This window comes from Benincasa hispida, chromosome 8 (genome assembly GCF_027475165.1).
Source record: "Benincasa hispida cultivar pf3 chromosome 8, pf3_genome.v1.1, whole genome shotgun sequence".
Taxonomy (NCBI): Eukaryota; Viridiplantae; Streptophyta; class Magnoliopsida; order Cucurbitales; family Cucurbitaceae; genus Benincasa; species Benincasa hispida.
Genome location: NC_143485.1, coordinates 18261177 through 18288333, shown reverse-complemented (window position 1 = coordinate 18288333; position 27157 = coordinate 18261177). Strand labels below are relative to the sequence as shown.

Genomic DNA, 27157 nt, shown 5'->3' with positions numbered 1-27157 from the left:
CATCATTTAGAGTTTTATTAGCTTACGCTATCAGGTGAACCAATCTTTCTTGCATTGACCCAGCATTGCTCCCACTGCTACATCGCTGGCATCACACATCAGCTCAAAAGTTTGCGTCCAATTAGGTGTAATCAGAATGAGGGCAGTCGTCAATGCATTAGCTAAAGTATGGAAGGTTTGATGGCACTTCTCATCAAAATGATAAGTTTTGTTAATCTCAAGCAACGCGTTCAGAGGCTTAGCTATTTGGGAAAATCCCTTGATGAAACTCCTGTAAAATCTGGCATATCCTAGAAAACTTCTCAATGCCTTAACGTTCGTTGGAGGAGGAAGTTCAACAATCACATCGATCTTGGCAGGATCGACCTCCAACCCATCCTTTGAAACCTTGTGTCCTAAAACTATTCCTTCGATTAACATAAAGTGGCATTTTTCCCAATTCAGCACCAAATTTGTTTCCACTACAGCGTTGGAGAACAACCTCCAAATTCATCAAGCATTCATCATAAAAATTCCCAATACTGGAAAGTCATCCATGAAAATTTCAACCGAGTGCTCCAAGAATTTTGAAAAATGGCCTTTATACACCGTTGGAAGGTCAATGCGTTACACAAGCCAAAAGGCATGCGTCGAAACACGAAGGTTCCATAATATCCATCCAAAAAGCAGAAGAACTCCTTGCCAGCTAAGCGGTCCAACATTTAATCCATAAAAGGTAGGGGGAAGTGATCCTTTTTTGTAGATGCATGGAGCTTTCAGTAACCCAATAACTGTCCTTGTGGATATGAGCTTGTTGTTACTATTGGCAATTACTATCATCCCTCCTTCTTAGAGACACACTGCACAGGATTGACCCATTTGTTGTCAGAAATAAGGTAAATGACTCCTGCATCGAACCATTTTATTATTTCTTTTTGACTTCTTCCGTAGCAGGGTTTAGCATTCGTTGGCATTGTACAGATCCTATATGTTCTTCTTTAAGTCGTATTTTATGCATGCAGTACGTCAGACTTATACCTTGAATATCCTTGAGTCTCCATCTTATAGCCTTGCTATGCTTCTTCAAGATTTTCATAAGTGCTTCTTCATTTGATGTGCTCAGCTAGGATGAGATAATAATTGGCAACGTATTGTTCTCTCCTAGGTAGGCATATTTCGAATGTGTTGATAGTGCTTTTAGTTCTAGAATTAGTGGTTCTTCCAAAGATGACTTTGTCTTCTTGGTTTTCTCTACTGTCAAGATCAAGGGATTCAAATTTTCTTTTTAGGTCGCTTAACGCATAGACTGATCCAAATATTCTTCTTCTTCACTTTTTACTGATAGTTCCGATTCACTTCCATCCACCTCACTGGTCCATTCCACATCCTCTTTCAGATTGCATGATTTCAGCTCGTCAGGACACTTTAATGCGTTGAATACATTGAATTTTACTTGTTGGTCATTTACGTACATGGTGAGTTCACCTTTGTGAACATCAATAAAAATTTAAAAAAATAATAATAAATAAGAAAAAACCTCTCGGTGGATAGAGAAGAACTGCCAAGAATGATTGGGATATTTTTTTCGGTCTCATAGTCCAAGATAATAAAATGAATTTGTCTACTTGAACTAAAACATCTTCAGTCTTGCCCTTGGGATATGTAATTGAATGATCAATGAGTTGAAGAGTTTATAGGTTGAGCTTTTTCAATCCCCAATTTCTTGAAGATTGACAAAGACATCAAATTAATGTTTGCTTCAAGGTCACACAAACGCGACCTACATCTATTCCACCTATTGAGTAGGGCTTCCTCTTTTTGGACAATATGTCTTTCAGAAATTTAATGTAGGTTGACATTTGCTATAGAGCTTCCATCATAAAAATGGTCTTTGCCTTAGTATATGTCTTTTCTAATAGGCCCCCTACCGTAGCAGAGTCTGCTGCAGTCTGACGCTTTAGTAAGTCCATCATAAAAAATCTTCATCTACACGCAATCCAATAGACCATTATGCGGCCAATTTTTCACTAATCTCTTAAATCTTGCCCATGCGTCACTCAGAGTCTCCCAATCCTTTTGTTGAAAGTTGGTAATTTCTCTTCATCTTTTTGCATTTTCAGTAGGTAGGAAGAATTTCTTCATAAATTTCACTACCATCTGCTCCCAAGAAGTAATTTTGTCTGGTTTTAAAGCATAGACCCATTGTCTTGCTTCGTCCTTTAAAAAGAACGAAAACAAGAACAACCAAATCTCCTCTGCAGTGATATTTAGGATCACAAATGTGTTATATCCCAATGAAGGTCTTTAAAGGGGTGTGAGGGTCTTCGTTTGGCGCTCCTCCAAATTGTTCAGCTGCTTGGATCATTTGGAGCATTACTCACTTCATTTCAAACTTGACCCTTCCAACTATTGGTCGCATAATTCCAGGTGAAAAATCGTATAAATTAGGTGACACATACTCTCTTATAGATAAATTCCTATTATTTACAAGAAGTATGGGATTAGCTTGTGCCAATTTGTTGTTGACTGCATCGTTGGCCGCATTGTTGACCGCATTCTGATCGTTCTACTGATCTTCCATGAGTCTAGTTCTGTTCTTCTGTCTTCATTTTCGATTTATTCTAATTCTTCTATGAAAAGTCCACTCAATTTAAGGTTTTACAATGGCTCAGGCGTGGTTCCTTCACTCATATAATGTTTTGCAACACTTCTCGGTCAAATGCACAATACCCTTGCTATTGAGTGGCTGCGAAAATCAAAAACAAAAATTTCAAACACAGATTAGTTATTGAAGTCCCAGATAATGGTGCCAAAAACTTGTTGCGTTTCAGAGTGGTAAGTAATTTTAGAGTCTTATATCGTGTCTTTCTTACTAATGGAAATGAATAATGAATCTTAAATGTTTTATCTATTAAGACCCAAGTGCAAGCTTAAATAGAATCCTGGTGAGTCCAGGGTCGAACATAGGGACTGTCGACTGAGATATGTTGAAATTAATGTTTGATCTTAATTCGATGAGTTTTTCAAATATGCATTGAGAATGTTTCGTACAACTAACTAAAACAGGGTTGAGAAGGCTTATTGGTATTTTCTTAAGCAATGCATGAGTCTGCATCCATGTATTAACTCATAAATGAATCACTCATCTCTCGATGTTTTTATGCCACATTTGTTTTATCTCTAGAGTGCATGTGATGGTTAATTTCACAAAAGAGGTTGACTTTATCTCTAAAGCTACTTCTCTCCTTGTCAATGAGATCCATAATCACTTACTCTTTCAAGCAATTGATTATTTCTAGTTAAATTAATTTATCATATAGATCTAAGCAATGTAATAAACACACATTAACAAGATGAACTTTGACTCATGCATAACTTGTGAAAATGCTAGTTGCAATCTTCTCGACCCATTAGGAAATCAGTTGCACGTGATGAAAGAGAGAATAGACATGAATGGATGGAATGTGGAGGAAATCATATTTATATTAAGAAGAATGAGTTTTCAAACCCAATTACTTAATACAAATGTAAATGAAAAGAAAAATATGATAAAGAACATAGAATGAAAGTGTCAAGTCGCCAGTCACAATATTTTGCTTCCTACAGCTTGAATGGTGGCTGTAATGATGGCGATGGGGCTCTCTCTCTTTTTTCAGAGAAGAAGACTGAGTTCTAACTCGGAATTCATCAAGGAAAAGCTTGAAGGAGTGGTGATAATGGCAGACTGAGGTAGAGTTTGAGCAGAGCTTCAACCTATCTCTCGATGGGAAGTCTATTGTCCTTAGCCATTTTTTTATGGGCTATTTATAGGCATCAAGAAGGGAGGTTTCCTTGCCTCTTTCTAATGATTCGCCGATACCTTTGCATTTAATTCCATGCTCTGCTACGACAACTACTCTCGTCATAAGTTCATTGACTCTACTGTGAATATCTCAAATCAGCTACCAACTTGCATTTTGATTTGACATCCACCGCTCACGCGCTTTGTCGTTTTCTTTTATGTTGTCTGCTTAATGTGTGGTCCTCTGCGTGCAAGATTGGGCATCAATCTAATCACTTTCAATGCGTCAATAGCTGCAACTTTTATTTCCTTGGTCAACATTTTACTTCATTTCATTCAAAGATGTTAGATTTTATAATTTCAAAACTTTTTAGTTTTGTAATGCATGAACGCAATGTGTAATTATCTGCATGAGTTTCATATCGAGTTAATGCATTTTCCTCTAATTTTTTCTAATTATTCTAAATAAAAAGATACAATAACTTGTATTTATACAAGTTATCACACCCCTAAATTTAGAACAATCCTGGTCCTAAAGCATATATTTAAAGTCTTAACATATATCTCAACTCAAATTGATGCATTACCTTGACCTCTCAACATGCTTCTTAGTTTTAAAATTTATCACACTAGCAATCCACCTCAAAGCTCTATTCACTCTCCTATGAAAATATTTCCCTAATTTAAATGCAACAAGTTTATTTTTCAAAACACCCTTACTTATTTCCAGACAATCTTATCTCTCTTTTTAGCGATGCGCTAATGTTTCAAAAATAAAAAGGCTCCTTTTTACTACTTTTATTGTATGTATATTATGTTTATTTCTAGAATCTATGCGTTGATTTGGGTAACTCGCCTTCATTTTGGTTTACTCCCACAGGTGTCATGCAGACATCCAACTACGAATGAGTACCCTTTACAACTCAACTCTTGTCTTAGCCGGATTTTTTCTTGAGCCTAGACATTGGAATTGCAATTTATTTATTATGATGCTTGTGTTTATCATGGTTACCCACCTTCGTTTTGGCTTGCCTCCATAAGTTTCATGCGAGCAAGTGTTAATCACAACTAAACTTTTTTTTTATAGAATGTGAGTAATAAGGAAATTTTCAAATTTTAAACACATTAACTTAAACCTCTCCCACCCCCTAAATTTTGAAGGTAACAAGGTCTTCATTATTGATATCAAGTTATGAGGTATCCTTAGAAAAATTTTGCAAATGAGGTTTAAGGTAAAGCTTACGCGCATACTAACTTCAAGTAATGTATCCAAAGGATGAGATCCTAAAATTGAGTTCTAAATGCCTATCTTAACAAATCTAAATGTTGGTTAGCACAAGTATTATCATTGAGGTCATAATGTAAATGTATCAAAATAAAGAGAAATACTAAAAAGGCAGTAAATACATACTAGAAACAAATAGGATATACTGACTCTGATTTTCATACTGATAAGGATTCAAGGAAATCCTTACAGGATATATTGACTCTGATTTTCATAGTGATAAAGATTCAAGGAAATCCATATCAAGATCATTGTTCACTCTTAATAGAGGAGCTATAATATGACGCAACATTAAGCAAGGTTGTATTGAAAATTCCACCATGGAGGCTGAGTATGTAGCTACCTACGAAGCTTCTAAAGAAGTTGTTTGGCTCAAATAAATTCTCACAGATTTGGAAGTTGTTCCAAATATGTCCTTGCTTATCACACTTTATTGTGATAACAGTGGTACTGTGGCAAACTCCAAGGAGCCTCCTAGCTACAAATGTGGAAAGCGTATAGAGCGCAAGTATCATCTTATTAGAGAGATTGTACAACGAAGAGATGTGATTGTCACAAAGATTGCCTCAGAGCACATATTGTTGATCCATTTACAAAGGCTCTCACGGCTAAAGTATTTGAGGGTCACTTGGAAGGTCTAGGTCTACGAGATATGAGTCACCTAAGTTAGGACAAGTGGGAGATTTTATTGGGTATATTGTATGTCCTAGTTTATTGTATTGTATATTGACACTTTACTTTCCCACTCATCTTTTATTATATATTGATACATTTCACTAGCTTTGGACAAATGGAAGATTGTTCGAATTGATGTCCTAAATCTATACAAATTATTTATCTAATAAAATCATAGGTATTTTATTTAACATTTAGACAACATTAATTCAATCCAATAAACTAAGATCCAAGGTTATATGATGTCACTTGAACAGTATGTGGTTGACATACAGGTGGTTAACGTTCAAGTAATAACCTAATAGGTATGTAGTAAATGGATGAAGGTTGGGTGTCTTATCCTGGTAACACTACACATACGACCCACTTTGTAATTGTTACATGAGATGTAAGTGTTAAAAACAATATGAACCATATTGTTCATATAGAGACATGTGAGTGGGGGATCCTATATCCTGTATAAAGAAGTTTATACATAGAACAAACCACGAAATAATTAATTTCTCTCTATAACACCGTTACTTGAAGAAACTAATATTTCACTAAGATGACCATAGGAGACTTGACCTTAATCCTAAGTGAGTTGTGAACTCCTATTTATAACGGCAGTCCTTTGATTTGTATGGGTGAGAGTGACCATGATAACTGACTCGTTAAGCCTACCATTTTGAGAATTTGTTTGATTAAGAAGCTAGGAATATGACTACACAATATGGAATTCACTCATTCCCATTCCTTGGGAAAATAGATAAATTGTTCTCTTAATAGCTGATTCCGAGTCTTGAACAATAAGGTATCAACCTCTCACTGGCCTAAGAGGTGTTAGTTTATAGTTGAACTACAAACTGTTTGTTCATTAAAGGAATCAGTGGTAGTTAAGGAGTTGATGTAACTATAGGGGTAAAACGGTATTTTGACCCAGCTGTAGTTATAAGCATTTGTGAAGGGTCATCGCTCTATTAATTGGTTATATCCATGGACACATAAATATATCTATAGTGTGAAGAGTGCAGTTACGGTCTTTAGTGGAGTGATCGGTAGTTAATGAATATTTATTAATTGGATTAAAGAAGTTTAATCAATTAATCTCATATCATTAAAACTTCTAATCTGTAGGTCTATAAGGTCCCCTTGCTAGCTCACAAAAGGATATTAACGAGGAATGATTATGGTTAACTATAGATATGATCTATAATCCAAATTATGTAAGAGAGAGATATTTGAATAAGATTCAAATATTAGATACGTATGAATTAGATTCATAAAGAGATGTATACATATAAATATGTGATATTTATATATTAATTAACTTCATATCAAATATGATTTAAAATAGTTAATTAATTAATTAATGGTTGATTAATTGATTAAGAAATAATGGAGATTGGAGGTTAGCATGAATATATGATGTTTATGATGATTAATTAAATGTATATTAAATAGGATTTAATATATGGTTATTTAATTAATGTGTCAATTAATTAAATAAGGGTTATTTAATTAATTAACACTAAAGGCATAAAAGGAAATTCTTGGAGAGGGGGTTAACCCTTCTCCATAAAAATACATCTTTATAGCCATTTTAGGTAAGGTTATGATATCATACAAAAACTAGACTCCACCTTCTCTCTAACTTTTCCTAGAATTCTCTACCCTTTTTCTCCTCAAAGTTCTTGGAGACCACACTTCCAAGTTCTTTGAATCCTAAAGAATAGCAAGGTGACCTCATTGGTGGTGTCCTTCTACGTTAGAGAAGTTTGAGATTATTAACAATGGTGGAAGAAGAAAATTAGAGGAATCAACAAAGGTATGTTGTGATTTCTCCTATTCTTCCTTTTTCAAGCATGCCTATGTTTTCTTTGAATGTTTATCCTAAAATTACATGTTTTATTTTATTGTTTTTGTTTCTTTAAAAATAAAATTTCTAAATGTAAGGCGTTTAGACACTTCCGCTTGGGATTCGATCCCTTCATCTTAGAGGCATCACTATAAATAACGAAACTCCCTGATCCATCTGACACTGTAAAAACTGGTGCAAAAACCAACTTTTATTTAAGATCCTGAAAACTTTCTTCACAAGCCTTACTCCAAACAAAAGAAACTCCCTTTCAGAAATCCCTTACAAACCGACGATAATAACCAGCTAGCCCCAGGAAACTACGCACTTCACTGACTGTGGTAGGATGAGGCCAATTCATAACTACCTCGATCTTCATGGCATCCACCGAAACTCCATCTTTCAACACCACATGCCACAGAAAGAACACCTATCGTAGCCCGAATTCACACTTGGAGAATTTAGCATACAACTTATTTTCCCTCAGCATTCCCAAGACCTTCCTAAGATGTTCCCCATGCTCCATTTCTATCTGGGAATATACCAAAATATCATTAATAAAGAGTATCACAAAAGTGTCAAGAAAATCGTTGAACACCTTATTCATCAGATTCGTGAATATAACAAGAGCATTGAACAAGCCAAACGTCATCACAATGAACACATAATATCCATATCTAGAATGAAAAGCGTTCTTAGGAATGTCATTGCTTTTATCCTCAACTGATGATACCTTGAACGTAAAGCGATCTTGGAGAAAACTGTAGCCCACTATAATTGGTCGAACAGATCATCAATCTTGTAGAGAGGATGCTTGTTCTCGATGGTTACCTTGTTCAACTCTCTATAGTCTATGCATAAGCGTAACGGATTATCCTTCTTTACAAACAACACTGGTGCACAACATGATGACATACTTGGACGTATGAAACCCTTGTCAAGTGACTCTTGCAATTAAATCTTAAGCTCTTTCAATTCTACTGGAGCCATTCTATACAGAGCTTTAGATATAAGAGTAGTGTTTAGTTCTAACTCAATAGTGAAGTCTATCTCTCTATATGGTGCCAATCCTAGGAGACAAAGTAACCTCAGAGCCTCTAGATCAAGCACATTGGTCAAGATACTTGTTAAGCAACTTGTTGACATTCATAGCAGAAATTACCTTGGGCAAGACCACAGTCCCGACCCCTCTAAACTTAAAGTTAGCTTCCGCAGAAGGGTTAAAAACCACGTTCTTAGGGAGCAATCAATACTGGTATGGTTGGCAGCCAACCAATTGATGCTTATTATCAAATCAAAATCTCGCATGTCCAACATTATTAAAGTCACATCTAATACATAGTTTGCTATTTCAATCTGACATGCTTTTATCTTCTCATTTGCTAACATAATTTCTCTAGATGGAGTAAAAATTGATAAAATATAGTTTAAAGACTCTAGTTCTAGCATAGCATGCTTAACAAACACTGATGATATAAATGAACAAGATGAGCCAGAATCAAATAACAGCAAGGCATAGTGTCCCAATACTGGGAGCATACCTATCACCACCATGCCTGGCATATCAACCTCTAGTTGAGTCGTAGTATAGACTCGACCATGTTGTTTCTGTCTACTCGATCTCCCATGAGGCATACTTGAAGACTGACCACCTCCAATCTGAACACCAAGGCATTGATCAACTATATGCCTCGCTTGCTTGCATCTACAACATGTCTCTGTGCCAACCAAACCACGCCCTTAGTGGCATTTTCCATAGAATATGCATACTGTTGAGTTGTATGTCCTAAAACTCGTGGTTTGTAAACATTAAAAATATTCTATTTTACAATAAAGTTGTTATTGAGGTTTATTCAGTAAAAATATTATTGAATATGTGAATTGCACATTTTTAACCCTAAATCCAATAAACTAAGAACCCCTAGTTATAACATAAATACTTGATCTATATGTGGAGACATAAAAGTAGATCAAGTTCGAGTATATAGCCAAAACAGTCAATAGTATAGGGATAAAGTTGGGTACCTTAACCTGGGGACACTTATGGATGCGGTCCCCTTTGTATTTGATGCAAATGATGTGATCCTGAATCATTCATGTGGAGACATGTGAGATGAGGCATCCTATGCAATGAGTTTACATAAGACCAAACCACGAAATAGTCACTTTTACTTTATAATGTCATTTACTGTTAATATTAACTATTTCAATTCGATAACCTAAGCAACTCAATCTTAATCCTAAGCTAACTATGAACTTCTATTTATTCAGGATTATCCTTTAATCTGCATGGGTGAGAATGGCTCAACATCACCGACTCAATAAGCCTCCCATTTTAGGGGTAAGACCGAGTAGATAGCTGAGGACATAGTTCTACAAGACGAAATTCACTCCTATCTGATTCTAGGGATAGTAGATAGGTTGCTCTTTTAAGTGTTGACTTTAGGTCTTGAACAAGGAGCCCTACCCTCTTATTGGCCTTAGAAGGACTTAGTTTGGTGGTTGGACCATAAACCAATTGTTCATTAGAGGATCTGTGGAACTTAAGGAGCAATATATAATTACAAGGGTAAAACGGTAATTTTGACCCAACTATAATTACGAACAACCTATGAATGATTTACTAACCTTGTTAAATCAAGTGGACAGAAATATATCTATAGTGAGGAGAGTACAACTATTGGGCTTTAGTGGAGTGTCTCGATAATTAACGAATGTTGGTTAATTAGATTAAAGAGTTTAGACGGTTAATCTCGAATCGTTAGAGCTCATGATCTGTAGGTCCATTAGGTTCCTCTACTAGTTCATATCGGACTAAACCCTAGAACTGTGTGATGAGAATTTGGAACGTTCAAATTCGGAATAGGGAATTATAGTTAATTATATACAATATAGTTAACGTAATTATATAGCTTAATTATTGAATTGAACAAAATTGGAGAGTTGTAAATATTTAAATTTGATTTAAATATTGTATATGTGAATGGAAATTCACATTTGAGATTGGTGTTTTATTAATTTAATATTTGATATTAAATTATTTTGATTAATTAAATTTTTTAATTAATTTTTTAAGATTAATTTTATTTAAAATTAATTGTTAAATTAATTTATTTAAAATTATTTAAAAGAAGTTAATTTTATTTAAAAATTAATTAGAATTTATTTTTATTTTTAAATTAAAATTAAAATTCATTTAAATTGAATTTGTGAAATTCAATTTATAAATGAATTTCAACTTAGTGGAAAGTTCTCACATTCTCCACTTTGATTAACACCATGAATCCCACTAAATTTGTGTTAATTGGGTGTCAATATTACATGCAATTGAGTTACATGTCTTTCTTCTTTAAATAAGAAAGAAATTAGTTGAGAAAAGGGTTGAATAGTTTTTCTTTTGAAGCTAAAACAAGTTCTCTCAAAATCCTACACCAAAAGGCTCTCTCCTCTCTAAATTCCCTTCAAATTTTGGTACAAAAAGGATCCCACAATCCATTCTAAGGTCGGAGAATAGCGGAGAAGACTCTAGTGATAGTCCACGACAAGTTCGTGATCAAATTCAAGCAAGGGTTGCATCAATTTGGTGTTTCTACAAAGGTTGTTTACTGAAACCCTATTTTTCCTTTTTAAACATGCATGTTTTAATCTTAAAATTAATGTAGTTAGAGTGCTTAGAATTCAGAATGCTTTCGCATGTTAGTAGTTAACTCTTACACATACGGGTCTACCCCTCCAGATCCCTCCAATTTAAGAAATTTGTTGCATAAAATGTCGTGGTGACTTAGGGAGCTTTAAAATCTACATTTCTTTTCTGGCCCAAGCTAGATTCCATTACCAATGATTTCAAGAATGCCTCCCCTAATGGGCAACCTACCCGAGCTACTACATGAATGAAAAAGTAATCTAACATGCAGCGGAACAAATCAGAATCAATAAGCACTCTAACTATACTTAATTTAAGTTTTAAACATGTTATTCAAGTAAAATTCAAAGAGGGTCTAAAGCAAACATTACCTTTAAAGACTTAATCCACGAATTCAGTAAAATTATTTCAAGATTGAGATTAAAATTTCAACAAGACCACCACCAAGATCTTCTCCACAAGGCTCGAGAAGGAATATATGGTGGAAACACTCAAATGAAGCTGAATAGATGATGAACTTTAGGTGGGTTGAGAAGGGCTTTCAACTCTTCAGCATAACAGTTAGAAATCCCAGTTGCTCTGTACAAATCCATGCATGAAGATGCATTTTATAGACTGATTTCTTGCAAACACACAAGGCTGCAAGGAGGGCAGCTCCTCCTTGGAGTTAATTTGGTGGAATTTGATGATATATCAATAAGAGACAATGGATTTTTCCACTTCTCTTTGATTTTTAATCAATTTCAAAAATTGATTTTTATTTTTATTTTAAATAAAACAAGTTTATTTTAAATCATTTTTACAAATTATTTAAAAATTAATTTATATAAAAGTAATTTTTATTTTATTTCAATTAAACCTTTTAATTAAAATAATATTAACTTATATCTTAATATTAAATCAATAAAACACTAATTCCACCAATATGATTCAATTTCATGTTTAAATCATAATTTGAATATTAATTGATTCTCCAATTTTGTTTAACTTCAACTAAATTAAACGATTTTAATTAATTGTATTAAATACAATAAATTGAAAAACCTTAATAATTGAACTTGAACATTTCAAATTCATAACTCTAATTCCAAAATTCATTCAATTAATACTCAATTTGCTATTCTAATTATGAGCCAGTAGAGGGACCTAGTGGACCTACAGATCATGAACTCCAACGATTTGTAATTAATCAATTAAACCCTTTAAACCGAATTAATTACTATTCGTTAACTATCAAGGCACACCACTATAGCTCAATAGTTGCACTCTCCTCATTATAGATATATTTTTGTCCATTTCGACCATAATCAGTAAGTCGATCATTCACATGTCGTTCGTATTTACAGCTGGGTCAAAATTACCATTTTACCCCTGCAAATACATCTTGCACCTTAAGCTCCTACTGACTCAATATTGAACAACTGATTCTAATACCATTTATAAATCATATCCCTCTCTACCAAGAGAAGACGGGGCCCCGTTGTTCAAGACTAGACATCGACACTTAAGAGAACAACCTATCTGCTAACCCTTAGTCGGGTAGGAGTGAATTCCATCTTGCATAGCTATATCCCCAGCTATCTACCCGGTCTTATCCCCAAAATGGAAGGATTATTGAGCAGTGTTGTTGGACTACTCTCACCTATGCAGATCAAAGAATAATCCCAAAATAAACAGGAGTTCATAGTTAGATCAGGATTAAGACCGTGTTACCCTAGGTCATTTTAGTTTGAAATAGTCAGTTTTAAAAGTAAACGATTGTTATAAAGAAAAGTGACTATTTCGAGGTCCAGTTTTATGCAAACTCATTACATAGGATGCCCCCACTCACATTATTGGGATTGGTGTCCTAATTCTCCCAGAGTCTCGTTGTTCTGTAAAGATACACATTGTTTAATGAATAAAATAAGTGTTATTTAATTCTGGCATTTACTCATATCCAATAAACAAAGCTCCTTGGTTATCTTATGTGAACTTAAGCATGTATATGTGATATACAAGTGGATCATGCCTTAAGTGATAACCTAAATAGGTCTGTAGTATAAGGATTAAGATGGGATACCTGATCCTAGTGACACTATGGATACAACCCGCTTTGTAGAGGTTTGCAAGTGTTGTAAACTACTACAGATGGTAGATCCTAACCATTCATGCGACGTGCGAGCGAGGGTGTCCTATACAAAAAGTTTGTATATGACCTGGACCACGAGATGATTTGACTCTGTATATAATGTCGTTGATACTAGAGACTTACATCTCAACTAAACGACCATAGGTGACACGACCTCAATCCTGAGTGTTTTAGGAACTCCTGGCTTTGAGGGCGGTCCTTTGATTAGTATGGGTGAGAGTGGCCAGATTGCCAACTCAACATGCCTACCTTTTTGGGGACTTGTCTAATCTGGGAGCTGGGTACTCAATCCACAAGATGGAATTCACTCCTTTCCCGAAGTAGGGATAAGTAGAGAGATTGCTCCCTTAAGGGCTGATTCCAGAGCTTGAGTATAATGGTCACAGCTTCTCTTTGGAAGAGAAGACTTAGTCATAGTAGGACTATGACTTATGTATATTAGAGGGATTAGTGGTACTTAAGGAGACAGATGTAACTACAGGGGCATAAAGGTTTTTGGTCCACCTGTACTTATGAGCGATCTGTAAAGGGTTGTCGCACTGTTGATTCGTTAAGATGGACACATAATATATCTGTGGTAAGAAGAGTTCAATTGTCGGTCTTTAGTTGAGTGTCTGGCAGTTAACAAATGGTGGATCCCGTGATTAAAGAGTTTAGTCAGTTATTCATGTACCGTTGGAGCTTCGAGCTACAGGTCCATAAGGTCCCCTTAGTAGCTCAATGGATTAAGTTGAGGATCAGTTCTTGATGTTGATTTGAAATATTCAAATTGACAATAAGTATTTTGATTATATATGATATAATCAGTTTGATGTATGAGTTACATCTAGTAGAGGATTGATGTAAATGAGATTTACATCAAGTACCATGGAATAGAAAAAGAACTATGGTTTATATGTTTCATGAGATGAAATATTAAAACTATAGGTTATAAATATAGTATGATAAGTTGCTTATCATTTATATTTATAATAATATTAATTATTGGATAATTAATTCTTTTTTTAATAACCAATTAAGTGGGTGGTTATTGGATTTTCATGGTAATCGTGAGATAAAAAAAAAATGGTTTTCCTAATTTTAGTAACTGTTGAAAAGTTTTTCATAAAAGTTTTTTGAGATTTCTCTTGGCAAAAAGAAACTAACGGAGTTGTCAAGTAAATATAGATTTACAAAACGACAGCTTGAGCTAGCTAAACGATCGTACAGTATTTACCAAACGATCGCATAGCTTTTGCTAGACGATCACTTGCCCAAATTAAACAATCGTGTAGTGTCTATAGGCGACAGATCGATCTAAACGATGAGCTAAACGATCAGATAGCTTTTGCTAGACGATCACATAGCTTTAACTAAACGATTGGGTATCAACCTATACGATAGGTCTCCGCCATCTCCCACTTGCCCAGTCGCGTACACGATCGGTATTTCCTCCTTCGTCTACCTCATTCTAAGTCCGAACAGAGCCCATCCTCTGGATTCTCACACTGAAAATACCAAGGTAGCTTTGTTTTGGTGGTGTCATACTCAACTCGACACCGTCGAGGTTCTATGGAGGTCATTCGTGTTGCTAAGGAGTTCGTGACCAAGGCGATCGTTGAGGACGAGCGCGAAGTGTTCGTGCTCTGTTGTGGTCGTGTAGATCGAGCGTTCAAGGTTGCTATTGTTCGAGTGGTCATGCGTAAAGGAGCGTGGAGACGCATCTTCAAATGTTCGTAGAGTTTTCCCTTTGTGCATTTGTAGTTATTCATGTTGTAATTTCTGTACTAATTGTATAACCGCTTGTTTCTGTACGACTATAAATGAAATGTTCATTCATGATTGTAATTTGGAATAATTTTTTTTCCACTGCTCATGGAAATCTCGAATCCGATTTCCTTCACACATGTCTCTACATGAATAATTTGTGGATCATATCATTTGTATCAATATACAAAATAGACCGCATCCAATAGTGTTACCATGATGAAATACCCAACTTCATCCATATACTTATAGACTATTTAGGCTATATACTATAACTTAATCCTATTTATGCCACCACATAAAGTTAAAGTATTCATACTATAGCTATGGATATATTTATTGGATTTTCATAATAGAATGAAATATCAACAACTTTATTTGAATAAAATACTCAATAATATTTTATTTATAAATAGAATGCTTAACACAAAATTTACAAACTGCAAGTTCCAGAACATTCCCAACAACGAGATGTTGTCGCATAGGTAGTCGGCTCAAAAGCTTGCACTATGTCGCGCACTCTATCTCTTAGTCCATTTACAATTCATACGGCCTTCTTCGCCTCCATGGGCACTAGGTCAGAGGCAAAGCAAGAAAGCTTATCAAATTCCTCCTCATATTCTTCCACGGTTATAACTTCTTGCTTCAAATTCATAAACTTCATTTGCTTGTTGTACCTCATAGGCGAAAAAATACTTCTCTTAGAACCGTTCCTTGAACTGGTCCCAAGTTGTCTGCCCACCATTAGTTTCTATCATTCGTTCTGCCGAGTGCCACCAATATTGTGCATTGTCAATGAGTAAGAAGACGACGCACTGAAGTTTATGATCTTTAGGGAACTTCATATATTGAAAATTTGTCTCCACTGTGGACAACCACAACTCCACCTTAGTTGGGTTCTTCAGTGGCCTATTGAACGTAGGAAGGTTATACTTTCTAAAATCTTGCAAATGCTTTACTTTCAAAGGCAAGTCTTGTAAGTTCTGATTATGAACCTACACCTGTGTTGACTAGACTTGCGAGGGTGATACTTGTTGTGTCTGAATTTGATGAGTCCGATTAGTTTGAGCTACCTGCTCTGCCACTGCGCTGCGAACTAGTTCTTGCATCCTCCCCAACAAAGATGATGTAACAGGTTCCCCAATTTGTGTTTTCATTACCTCCTCATCAACTTGGCCATCAAGTGGGGTTGAAGCTTCCAGAACTTTCTAACTCCCACCGACTCCACCCTCCTACGCTCCCGATGCAAAAGAGTCCTAAGCTTGGGAATCTTATGCTTGTGGAGGCGCAGTCTTATTCCGAGTCCGACTTCTTATTGGAAACCTTGCCACTCTGACCCAAAAGGGTCACTAGGCGGTGGATTCACTAGTACGAGAATATTCTGAACTTCAAGGTCCTGATTCTGGCCTTTAGGATTTCGACCACGACTACCTCTTCCTCTAGTTCATACCATTTCTGACAATCATACGCAACCAATTTTTAACAAATCCTTCCTAAAGAGAATATGCCAGTTACGATCATAAACCCAACATAATCTTGTGCATAGTATTCTATATTTTTTTTTAAGAACGTACCTGGCAACAATGAAGAATTCGTTGTTGGCCAATAGGACACTCTAGACTTATATAATAAGTCAGTTTATAGAACCTAAAAACTTAAGCTTTGATACCAACTGTAATGACATATAGGATTGTTACTACATACATACATAAACCTCAAAACGACTTTTTCTTTTTCACAAAATCCAACTAAATCCAAATGAATTTCATAAAATAAATTTCTAATATAAAATCTCAAAAAACATAAGTTCACTGTTTGGGGTACTCCTAACTCAAGTTTGAAATAAATTATTTAAACAAATAAATAAACGAATAAATAAATAAATAACCAAAGAATAATAAATGTTTGACCCCTAAACCAAAGCATGTAAATCTAAGAAAATAAGTGTGGAAGCGATGTCAAGTCCCAAGACCCAGTCACGGATTCCTCTTGTCATTCACCGTTTGGTCCTTTCTTTTACCTAAAAAAATATAAATAAAAGAGTGAGTATAAAAATACCTAGTAGGGATCCACTATTGGGCCCACTAGGTGTACAGGTTAGTATCTCTATCACGACAAATGTGCGCATCCCGACATAGGCATAGGCATAGATATAAAGGGCGAACTTGAAGGCACGCTTTCATAGGAAGTGACTACAAAGAGACACAATAACATAATCGAGGTAGCGATCCCATAAGAATACCAAAACATACTCAGGGAATGAACACGATCTGATAAGGGTGCTAACAGCCACCATCAGTCTACATGCAGCATACATCGTCCAAGTTCATATCAAGCCACAAAATAATATAATAATTATAGTAACATATTTCATGAGTTTTTAGAACAGTCTCAACAGTTTAAGCATCAATCAAACATAACAAAACTTTCACATGATATCATATTTTCTATAACATAAACACAAGTTTTTAGAACACTCTCAACGGTCCAACCATAGCAAGTTATAGCAATTCAACCCAACAAAATAGAATCATGCTTTCAATGCACTCACAATATGTAAATCCTCAATCTAAACTAAAAAGTAAGCCAAGTCAACACTTGAGCCATGAAATTAAGAAGGACTTGTAGGCTAAGTTAAGAAAACTAAAATTTGGCAAAGTGTCTAAACTATACTATGGGAACGGGAGTTGAATCCATTAGTATAGAAGAGAATGGAGAATTTTGGCTAAGTGTTATTAGAGGGACTCAACTCATAGCATAGTTGGAGAATTAAGTCATAGCATAGGTGAAAAATGATGGAACACGAGACATACGCAGCGGAATAAGGATCTAATTACACTCTAATTGCTTTTAATTTAAAGGAAAAAAGCATGCAATTGAAGGAAAAAACAGTAAATTAAAATGGATAGCATACAACTTTTGAAGCTCCCAAAAAACCGCTCTTCCTCGTTGAATCTCGACCCGAACTCTTTCGGACCATCACTAGAGTTGACCTACTATCCTCTGGACTCAGAACCGGATTGTGGAACCCGATAAATGAAGAAAATCGAGAAAGAGAAAGAGATGGAAAATAAGAATGAATTTGAGTTTGGGTTTTTATTTTTCCAGCCCAATTTTGAAAACTAAAATTGGCAAAAATGTCAAAAAAATTTCAACTAAATTGAAAAGCTCATATTTATTATAGAAAAAGACCATGCAAAATTGCATGAAATCAATTCATAAAACCCAACACTTAGAATCCACTATCTAAGTGGGCTTAATGTCTCCACTATAAGCCAACACCTAGCCCACTATTTTGTTAGTGGAATTATCCAACAAAAGTTTGGATTTTCCCACTAACTTTAGTCAAAGGGCAAAATAGTCATTTTGTCAAAGTCAAACTTTGACCAAAAAGTCAACATTTTAACTTTTTATGATTTTTTTCGTGTTGACTAATTTTGACCTCCCGAGCATGAATCCACATTCATTTTCTCGAAATTCAAATCACATTTGAATATAAGGTCGGTCAAAGTTTGATTTTTCAAAGTCAAAAGTCGTTGACTTTTTACATCTTTGACCATTTTCATTATTTTCGAGCTTCCGAATATGAATGTATTCATATTCTTGATATTTAAATCATATTTAAATATTAAAGCTATATCTCTAAACTGTAAAACCGACCATTATATCGCATATACTTGTCGGTTTCTCTCTCTTCACCTAATTCGAACAATTCGAATTATTCTATCCTACTGTTCTAAGTTAATTCCATATGAGCTAGTAGGGGAACCTAATGGACCTATAGATCATAGGCTCCAACGATCTGAGATTAGCTGGCTAAACTCTTTAGACGGAGCTAATCAACATTCGTTAACTAACGGGTCATTCCACTATAGTCCCGTAGTTGCACTCCTCTCACTGTAGATATATTTGTGTCCATTTGATATAACCATGATTAGTAAGCTAATCTTTCATAGGTTGTTCGTAATCTCGGCTGGGTCATAAAAACTGTTTTACCCCCGAGACTACATCTTATTCCTTAAGTTCCACTGATCCTCTAAAACAATTGGTTTAAGGTCCAACCTATAAACCGAATCCCTCTCGGGCCAAGGAGAGAGTGGGGCCATTTGTTCAAGACCTGGATTCAGTACTAAAGGGAACAACCTATCTACTATCCCTATAACGGGTAGGAGTGAATTCCGTCTTGCACCATATGTTCCCAGTTATCCACCTGATTTTACCCCTGAAATGGGAGGCTTATTGGGCCAGCGATAATGAGCTGCCCTCACCTATGCAGATCTAAGGATAATTCCGAGTGAACAGGAGTTCATAGTTAGCTCAAGATTAAGATTAAGTTACCTATGTCATCAATTAACGAAATAGTCAGTTTTATACATAAAACGACATTTAGAACGTAAAAAGTGACTATTTCATGGTTCAGTCTTATGCAAACTCATTACATAGGATGCCCCCACTCACAAATCTCTATATGAACGATTCAGGATCACATCGTTTGTACTAACTACAAAGTGGGCCGCATCCATAGTGTCCCCAGAATAAGGTGCCCAACCTTATTCATATACTATAGACCATTTTCGCTATATATTTGAACTTGATCCACATTTATGTCACTACATAAAGTTCAAACTATATTAAATAGCCTCAGGACCTTAGTTTATTGGATTCAAGATTACAATTTCAATAACAACTTTATCGAAAAACAAAATAGAATATGTTTATTAATTTACAAACTACGAGTTTTAGGACATAAAATCCAACAAAAAAGTCGTAGCATAATTGGTATATTTATAGCATAGCAAGTGATGTCATAGCATAATAGCATAAACTCAGTTCAACTCGTAGCATAGGAACACTATCTTGAGCGTATAATGTTGGATGCATGCGGCAACTTGGGCGCATAAGAGACTTCCAAGAAAACCTTTGCCTTAAAGTATTATAAGGGGAAGGAAGTCACCTAGGATGCATGGAAGACATCTTGGAAGCTATACTATGAGATTGAGGGAAACTATGCTACAAGAAAGAGGAGTTATACTATGAACATAGAGAGTTATGCTATGAGAATAAGAAACAATGTTAGGAGAATAAAAAACAATGATATGAGCATCATGCTATGAGAAGTAGGGGTCTAACCTTAGATACATTATCTTAAGTTGAACACATTGTGGGAGATGGAAAAGTGGATTGGGCGCATACTAAAAGGTGTTTAACGCATGGAAGGATCTCATTAGGAGAATTAGGATTAGGTGGACTTCTAGAGAAAGAGTTGGTTAAGTATTTAATGAACCATGCATTGAACTATGCACAACCACGAGAGGTTGGGCACATAAGGAAAGAGGGTTGGGCGTATACCTTGAAGTGAGGAGAGGTAAAGTGGACGTATAACTATGTTATGAGCTCAAAAGAGAGAACTAGGCTATGAGGAGGAGATGAAAACTAAGGAAGAAGGAAGTTGAGGAAGAGTTGGGCGCATAGAGGAAGAATTGAGTGTATGAGGATGTTGTGGTGAGAACTGGGCTAAGTGTTGAACAACATATGGCACTACAAATGAAGGAAACCCTACGGGTTGGAATGTTGGGTGCATAGAGAATAAAGTGGGCACATAGGGGACTATGTTGACGCACAGAAGAGACTAAGGAGGAGTAAAAGTGTTATGGACTCTCATTGAAGGAAACCATGCTATGAAAATTAAACAAGAGTCAAGGAAGGACGACTTAAGTAGAGTTAGAGGCATGGTGAAGACACCATGTGCCCAACATGAAGATACCATGCATTGACCAAAGTTTCTTGAGCATTAAAAATCAATTTGACAATTAAATGAGGTATGTGGCTCGACCAAATGAAGTCTTGAATCGAGCCAAGAATGAGGTGGACACATGGGGGGATATGCAAAAGGTTGGAGTACCACCTCAAGGGAATCTACGTGTTGGCCTATGCATGATGAAGACACTTAAGCCCTACATGCAAAGAGGAGGTGACAAGGGTGATGCTTTGGGCTTTACATGGTGTTGACACATAAACTTTTCATGCAAGTGAAGTGTCATGTGTTGGGACATAGGGGGATGACAAGAACCCTCTTGGATGCCTATAAATACCCTAAAGAGGCCTTATTTCATTTCACAACTCAAAGTTTCATCAAGAAGACTTACAAAGAGAGAGTTTGAAAGAATTGAGGTGTTCGGGGAGGGCCTATGCATTAAAGTGAGCTCACCATGCGTTGAGCATGCCTACCTTACGTTGAAGAGGAGTACCAAGTGTCACAATCGCTCTTTCGGAAGCTTCTCTTAGCGATTGTGCGGCACTTGTTCCCGCTCACGAACAAGCCAGCCAACTCGATTACGGACTGCCGATGGCACACCGAGTGCCTCTTGCAACCTCCACCCCCGTTTTAGGGAAAACGGTTTTAGAAAACGGGTTTGGAGAAAAGGTTTTCGTAAGAAGATTTGTGAGTGTGAATAAAGAAAGAAAGATTGTAGTAGACTAGAAAGCAATAAGCAACAACAACGGCTTTATAGAGTACTACTCCGGGTATGAGGAAATGATGGTTAGTCTTATCCCCATATAGTGCATTCTGAACAAAAAGCCAACTGGCGCCCTTGCATATGCAAAAGGGCGAGTGGTCACTTACAATGAAAATGTAAAGAAAGCAAGCTAACTACACTAATACAATACAGGATATGAAAGTAAGCTAGAAGGGGGTTGGATTGGGCATGCGGCCATGGGCAACAGGCCCTGGACAAGCATGACCGTTACATTCTCCCCCACTTAATTGGTTGACGTCCCCGTCAACCGACCTTGTTCAAAACCTGCAATGGCTGGAGCTGCATTCTTCAAGTCTTCGGCCCGCTCCCAACTGATCTCTTCGTCGGGGAGATCCTTCCATTTCACTAAGAACTCTGTCAGTTCACGTCTGGGTCTTCCAATACGGCGCGTACGTTTATCCAGGATTTGTGCAACTTATTTCTCAGCAGAACTCTTCATCGTGACCGGTGGGCGCCTTAGCATGTTTCGCTGTTCGTCCTCGGGATCGGAATGATAGGGCTTCAGGATACTCACATGGATGACAGGATAAATCTTCATCCATGAGGGTAACTGAACCCTGTATGAGGTTCTCCCGACCTTCTCAATTATCTCCACTGGACCTTCATATTTTCTTACTAGCCGTTGGTCTCTCTGGCCTCGGAAACGAAACTGTTCCGGTCGTAGCTTGATCAGGACCTTGTCCCCAGCTTGAAACTCAAGGGCCCTCCGCTTCTTATCAGCCCACTTCTTCATCCTCTTCGATGCTCTTTCTAGGTAGGCGCGAGCGATCTCAGAGGTTTCGCTCCACTCTTTAGTGAAGTTATGTGCCTGAGGACTTTTGCCTGCATAAGGGTGGTCCACCAAGTGTGGCATGAGTGGCTGTCTGCCGCACACGACTTCGAAGGGTGTTTTTCCGGTCGCGGAACTCTGCTGGCTATTGAAGCTGAACTGAGCCACATCTAACAACTGGACCCAGTTCTTCTGCCTAGCGTCGATAAAGTGACGCAGATATTCCTCGAGCATACTGTTGAAGCGTTCCGTCTGTCCATCGGTTTGGGGATGATAGCTAGAGGAGATATTCAGTGATGATCCCAATATTCTGAACAATTCTGTCCAGAATGTCCCAGTGAATCTTCCGTCCTGATCGCTAACAATGCTCATGGGGACACCCCATAATTTCACGATGTGTTTGAAGAACAACTGAGCAGTCATCACGGCTGTGCACATTTTCGGCGTTGGGACGAACGTGGCATATTTCGAGAACCGGTCGATGATAACAAGGATCGATTCAAACTCTCCCACCTTGGGCAAATGGGTGATGAAGTCGAGAGACACACTCTCCCACGGTCTAAAGGGCACAGGTAGGGGTTCCAGCAGACCCGCTAATTTCGCCCTTTCAACCTTATCTTGTTGGCAGACAAGGCAAGTCTTGGTAAATTGCATGACATCGTCTCGAAGACTTGGCCAATAGTAGCCTTGCTTCAGAAGGGCATAAGTCCTCTGCCAACCATTATGTCCTGCCCACGGTGTGTCGTGACACTCCTTCATCAGTGACCTTCGTAACTCCCCGGATCTGGGGATGTAGAGGCGATTGCCTTTGGTGTATAGTAGATCATCTTCCACCCAGAACTGGCGTGTCTTCCCCTCCCTGGCCAACTGTAAGATGGCCTGCGTTGCTGTATCATTTGTCAAGTGAGTTTTGACAGTTTCTCGTACTGTTGCACTCAACGTACTTGCTTGTAGGCGGGCGAACATGCACAGGGCCGCATGTTCGCTCTTTCGGCTAAGAGCGTCAGCCGCTTGGTTGTTCTTCCCCGGTCTATGTTCGAATTGGAAGTCGAACTCCGCTAGACATTCCTGCCACCGTGCCTGTTTGGACGACAACTTCGGTTGGTTGAAGAAGTGACAAATGGAGTTATTGTCGGTCTTGACCACGAACTTGGCCCCCAAGAGATACTGTCTCCAGGCCCTCAAGCAGTGAACTACTGCTAACATCTCTTTCTCGGAGGCGGCATACCTCCGTTCTGCATCATTTAGTTTTCTACTCTCATACGCGATGGGGTGTCCGTCTTGGAGGAGAACACCGCCCAACGCGAAGTCAGAAGCATCAGTCTCTACTTCAAATGGCTTGGTCACGTCGACAATTCCGAGGACCGGCCCCTCAATCATCACTTTCTTCAAGCCCTCAAAGGCGGCTTGACATTCAGGAGTCCAGCTCCATTGGCTATCCTTCTTCAACAGTTCGGTTAACGGCCCTGTTCTTCTCGAGAATCCTTCTACGAACCGCCTATAGTAGTTGGCTAGTCCGAGGAAGGATCGTAGTTCGGTCACGGATGATGGTACCCTCCAGTCTCTAATTGCGGCCACCTTGCCCTCTTCCATACCAATCCGACCACACTCAATCACGTGGCCGAGGAAATTTATGCGCTCTTGGGCAAAGGAGCACTTCTCTCTCTTTACATACAACTGATTTCTCCTCAGCTTTTCAAAGACTAGTTGGAGGTGACGCCGATGGTCCTCCAACGAGGCACTATAGACCACAATGTCATCAAGATATACTACGACGAATTTGTCGAGGTATTCGTGAAACACTTGGTTCATTAGGGTACAGAACGTTGCTGGAGCATTGGTAAGGCCAAAGGGCATCACGAGGAATTCGAAGGCTCCATATCTCGTGACACAGGTCGTCTTGGGTTCGTCTCCTTCAGCAATTCGAACCTGATAATATCCAGACCGTAGGTCCAGCTTCGAGAAATACTTAGCACCGTGAAGCTGATCAAATAAGTCAGTGATGATAGGAAGGGGATATTTGTTGCGGACTGTGAGCTTATTCAAGGCCCGATAGTCGATGCACAACCGGAGGCTCCCATCCTTCTTCTTCTGGAACAGTACTGGGGCTCCATAAGGAGCCTTTGCCGGTCTAATAAATCCTGCCTCTAACAACTCGTCTAACTGTTTCCGAAGCTCAGCCAATTCTGGCGGGGCCATCCGATATGCATTCTTGGCAGGCGGCTTTGCCCCTGGCAACAACTCAATCTCATGGTCAATCCCCCTTCGTGGGGGTAAGGACTTGGGCAGGCTTTTCGGCATGACGTCCCGATACTCTTCCAAGACAAATAGAACGTCTTGGGGGATCTCCTCTTCAGTGGACTCAACTGATTCTATCGGGATGGCCATGAACGTGGGTTCGTCGTGGGCCAGGCCCCTCTTCAATTGGAGGGCTGAGATCATTCTCACCCCATTTGGCTGCTTGATACTGGCTTGGACTACGGTCGGTGTAGATTCGGTAATGACTAAGCATTTGGCAAGGGGCATTGGTATGACTTTATGTTCAAGCAGAAATTCCATTCCCAGTACCACGTCGAAATCATCCATCTTGACAATTACGAAGTCAACGAAGCCCTTCCAATCTCCTAACTTCACTGGAGTTTTCTTCGCTATCCCCGTAATTGGTAGGGCTGCGGAATTCACAGCTTTCATCTTCCCTGCATCTCTTTCCCAATTCAAGTTCAGGCGGCGAGCTTCCCTTTCAGCCATGAAGTTATGGGTAGCCCCAGAGTCAACCATCGTGGTTTTGGCCGATCTTTGGTTGACCCAAGCGTCCACATACATGAGACCTTTCTCTAGTGGCTCCGTCGCCTTTCCCATATTCTTCTGAAGTGCAGATAGGAATTTCAATGCCCCCATCCTGGGATTCTCAATTTCTGCCACTGGCTCGGTTACCGTCTCCTCCAGTTCAGCCTTGTCTTCGGAGGTAGAGGCCAATGTGGCTTGAAAAGCATTGAACGCAGTTCGATTTGGACATTCGCCCGCCCTGTGTGGCCCTCTACATATGAAACAAGATAGGGGGCGATTGTAATTGTTATGCTGTTGTGGCGGCCCCCGCCAGTTGTTTCCTGATCTCGGTTGGGATGATTTACGGTCCCCCCCTGTGTTCTTGTCTCCTCCCCCAGGTCGGGGAGGACTGGAACGGCTGTTTCTGTTTCCCCCATTGGAGGAAGTTGATTGTTTCCTCACATCTTGCGAGTCAGTGCTAAGGTCGTACAGCCGTTCAGCTGCCGCGTAGGCAGAGGGGAGATCCTGTACTCTCTGTTCATATAGTTTTGATTTTGCCCACGGTTTCAGCCCTTCCACAAAGCAAAAGACCTTGTCTTTTTCAGACATATCTCGTATGTCTAACATAAGTCCTGCAAACTGTTTTACATAGTCCCTGATGTTACCTGTTTGCTTTAGCTCTCGAAGTTTTTGTCGAGCCAAGATCTCGACATTTTCAGGGAAGAACTGCGAACGAAGTTCTTGTTTCAATCTATCCCAAGTATCAATAGTGCAGCGTCCTTCCTGTATGTCTGTAAATCGTGATCTCCACCACAATTTCGCATCTTCAACTAGATGCATCGTTGCTATTGTGACTTTCGACTCTTCAGTCACTGTGTTCGTCGCCTTGAAGTATTGCTCAAGGTCGAAGATAAAATTTTCCAGGGCTTTCGCTTCTCGCACCCCACAGAAGGATTTCGGTTCTAGGATTTTTATTCGGCTCACTGCCATTGCTCCCCCAGGTGGGGCTTGGTTCCCTACCGCTCGGATGGTGAGATTCACTCTAGCACTCACATCCGCTATCTCGGCTCTGACGACATCCAGGGCCGATCGAAAGTCTTCAGATAAGTCAGTTACCATCTGAAGTATTGCTTTTTGGGAGCTGTCCAGCTCTTCGACACGCTCCTCTATGTGGGCAACAGAGCCCGAGGAGCTATCGCCTCGTTCAAAGCTGCCGGACCGTACTGTCTTGGTCTCGAGGGTCTCTACCCTCATCATCAATTCTCTGACGGGTAATCCGTCTAGGCGGCCTACCACCGCATCAATTCCATCGGCTTTCTCGGCAACTTCTTGTAGCCGAGTCTCAAGGAAACGAACATTATCTGGGACCTCTCTCAGGTAGAGCATTTGTTCTTCCATCTCTACCAATCTGTCCACATGGGACTTGTTCAGGTTCTTCGTCGCCGACATGATCACTGATCTCTCTCTATAAGCCAACCTTGGCTCTGATACCAACTGTCACAATCGCTCTTTCGGAAGCTTCTCTTAGCGATTGTGCGGCACTTGTTCCCGCTCACGAACAAGCCAGCCAACTCGATTACGGACTGCCGATGGCACACCGAGTGCCTCTTGCAACCTCCACCCCCGTTTTAGGGAAAACGGTTTTAGAAAACGGGTTTGGAGAAAAGGTTTTCGTAAGAAGATTTGTGAGTGTGAATAAAGAAAGAAAGATTGTAGTAGACTAGAAAGCAATAAGCAACAACAACGGCTTTATAGAGTACTACTCCGGGTATGAGGAAATGATGGTTAGTCTTATCCCCATATAGTGCATTCTGAACAAAAAGCCAACTGGCGCCCTTGCATATGCAAAAGGGCGAGTGGTCACTTACAATGAAAATGTAAAGAAAGCAAGCTAACTACACTAATACAATACAGGATATGAAAGTAAGCTAGAAAGGGGTTGGATTGGGCATGCGGCCATGGGCAACAGGCCCTGGACAAGCATGACCGTTACACCAAGCACCCAA

General features: G+C 38.6%; 1 protein-coding gene across 1 annotated transcript; it reads right to left on the bottom strand.

Moving 5' to 3' along the window:
* Window positions 1-30: 30 nt before the first annotated feature.
* LOC150034411 (uncharacterized) lies at window positions 31-27157 on the bottom strand. Its single transcript, XM_090316716.1, has 3 exons — window positions 22899-27157; window positions 8028-8089; window positions 31-481 (listed from the first exon to the last, which is right to left on the bottom strand). The coding sequence occupies exons 1-3, from the start codon at window positions 26598-26600 to the stop codon at window positions 31-33; spliced, it is 4215 nt and encodes a 1404-aa protein (XP_090172842.1). The 5' UTR covers window positions 26601-27157.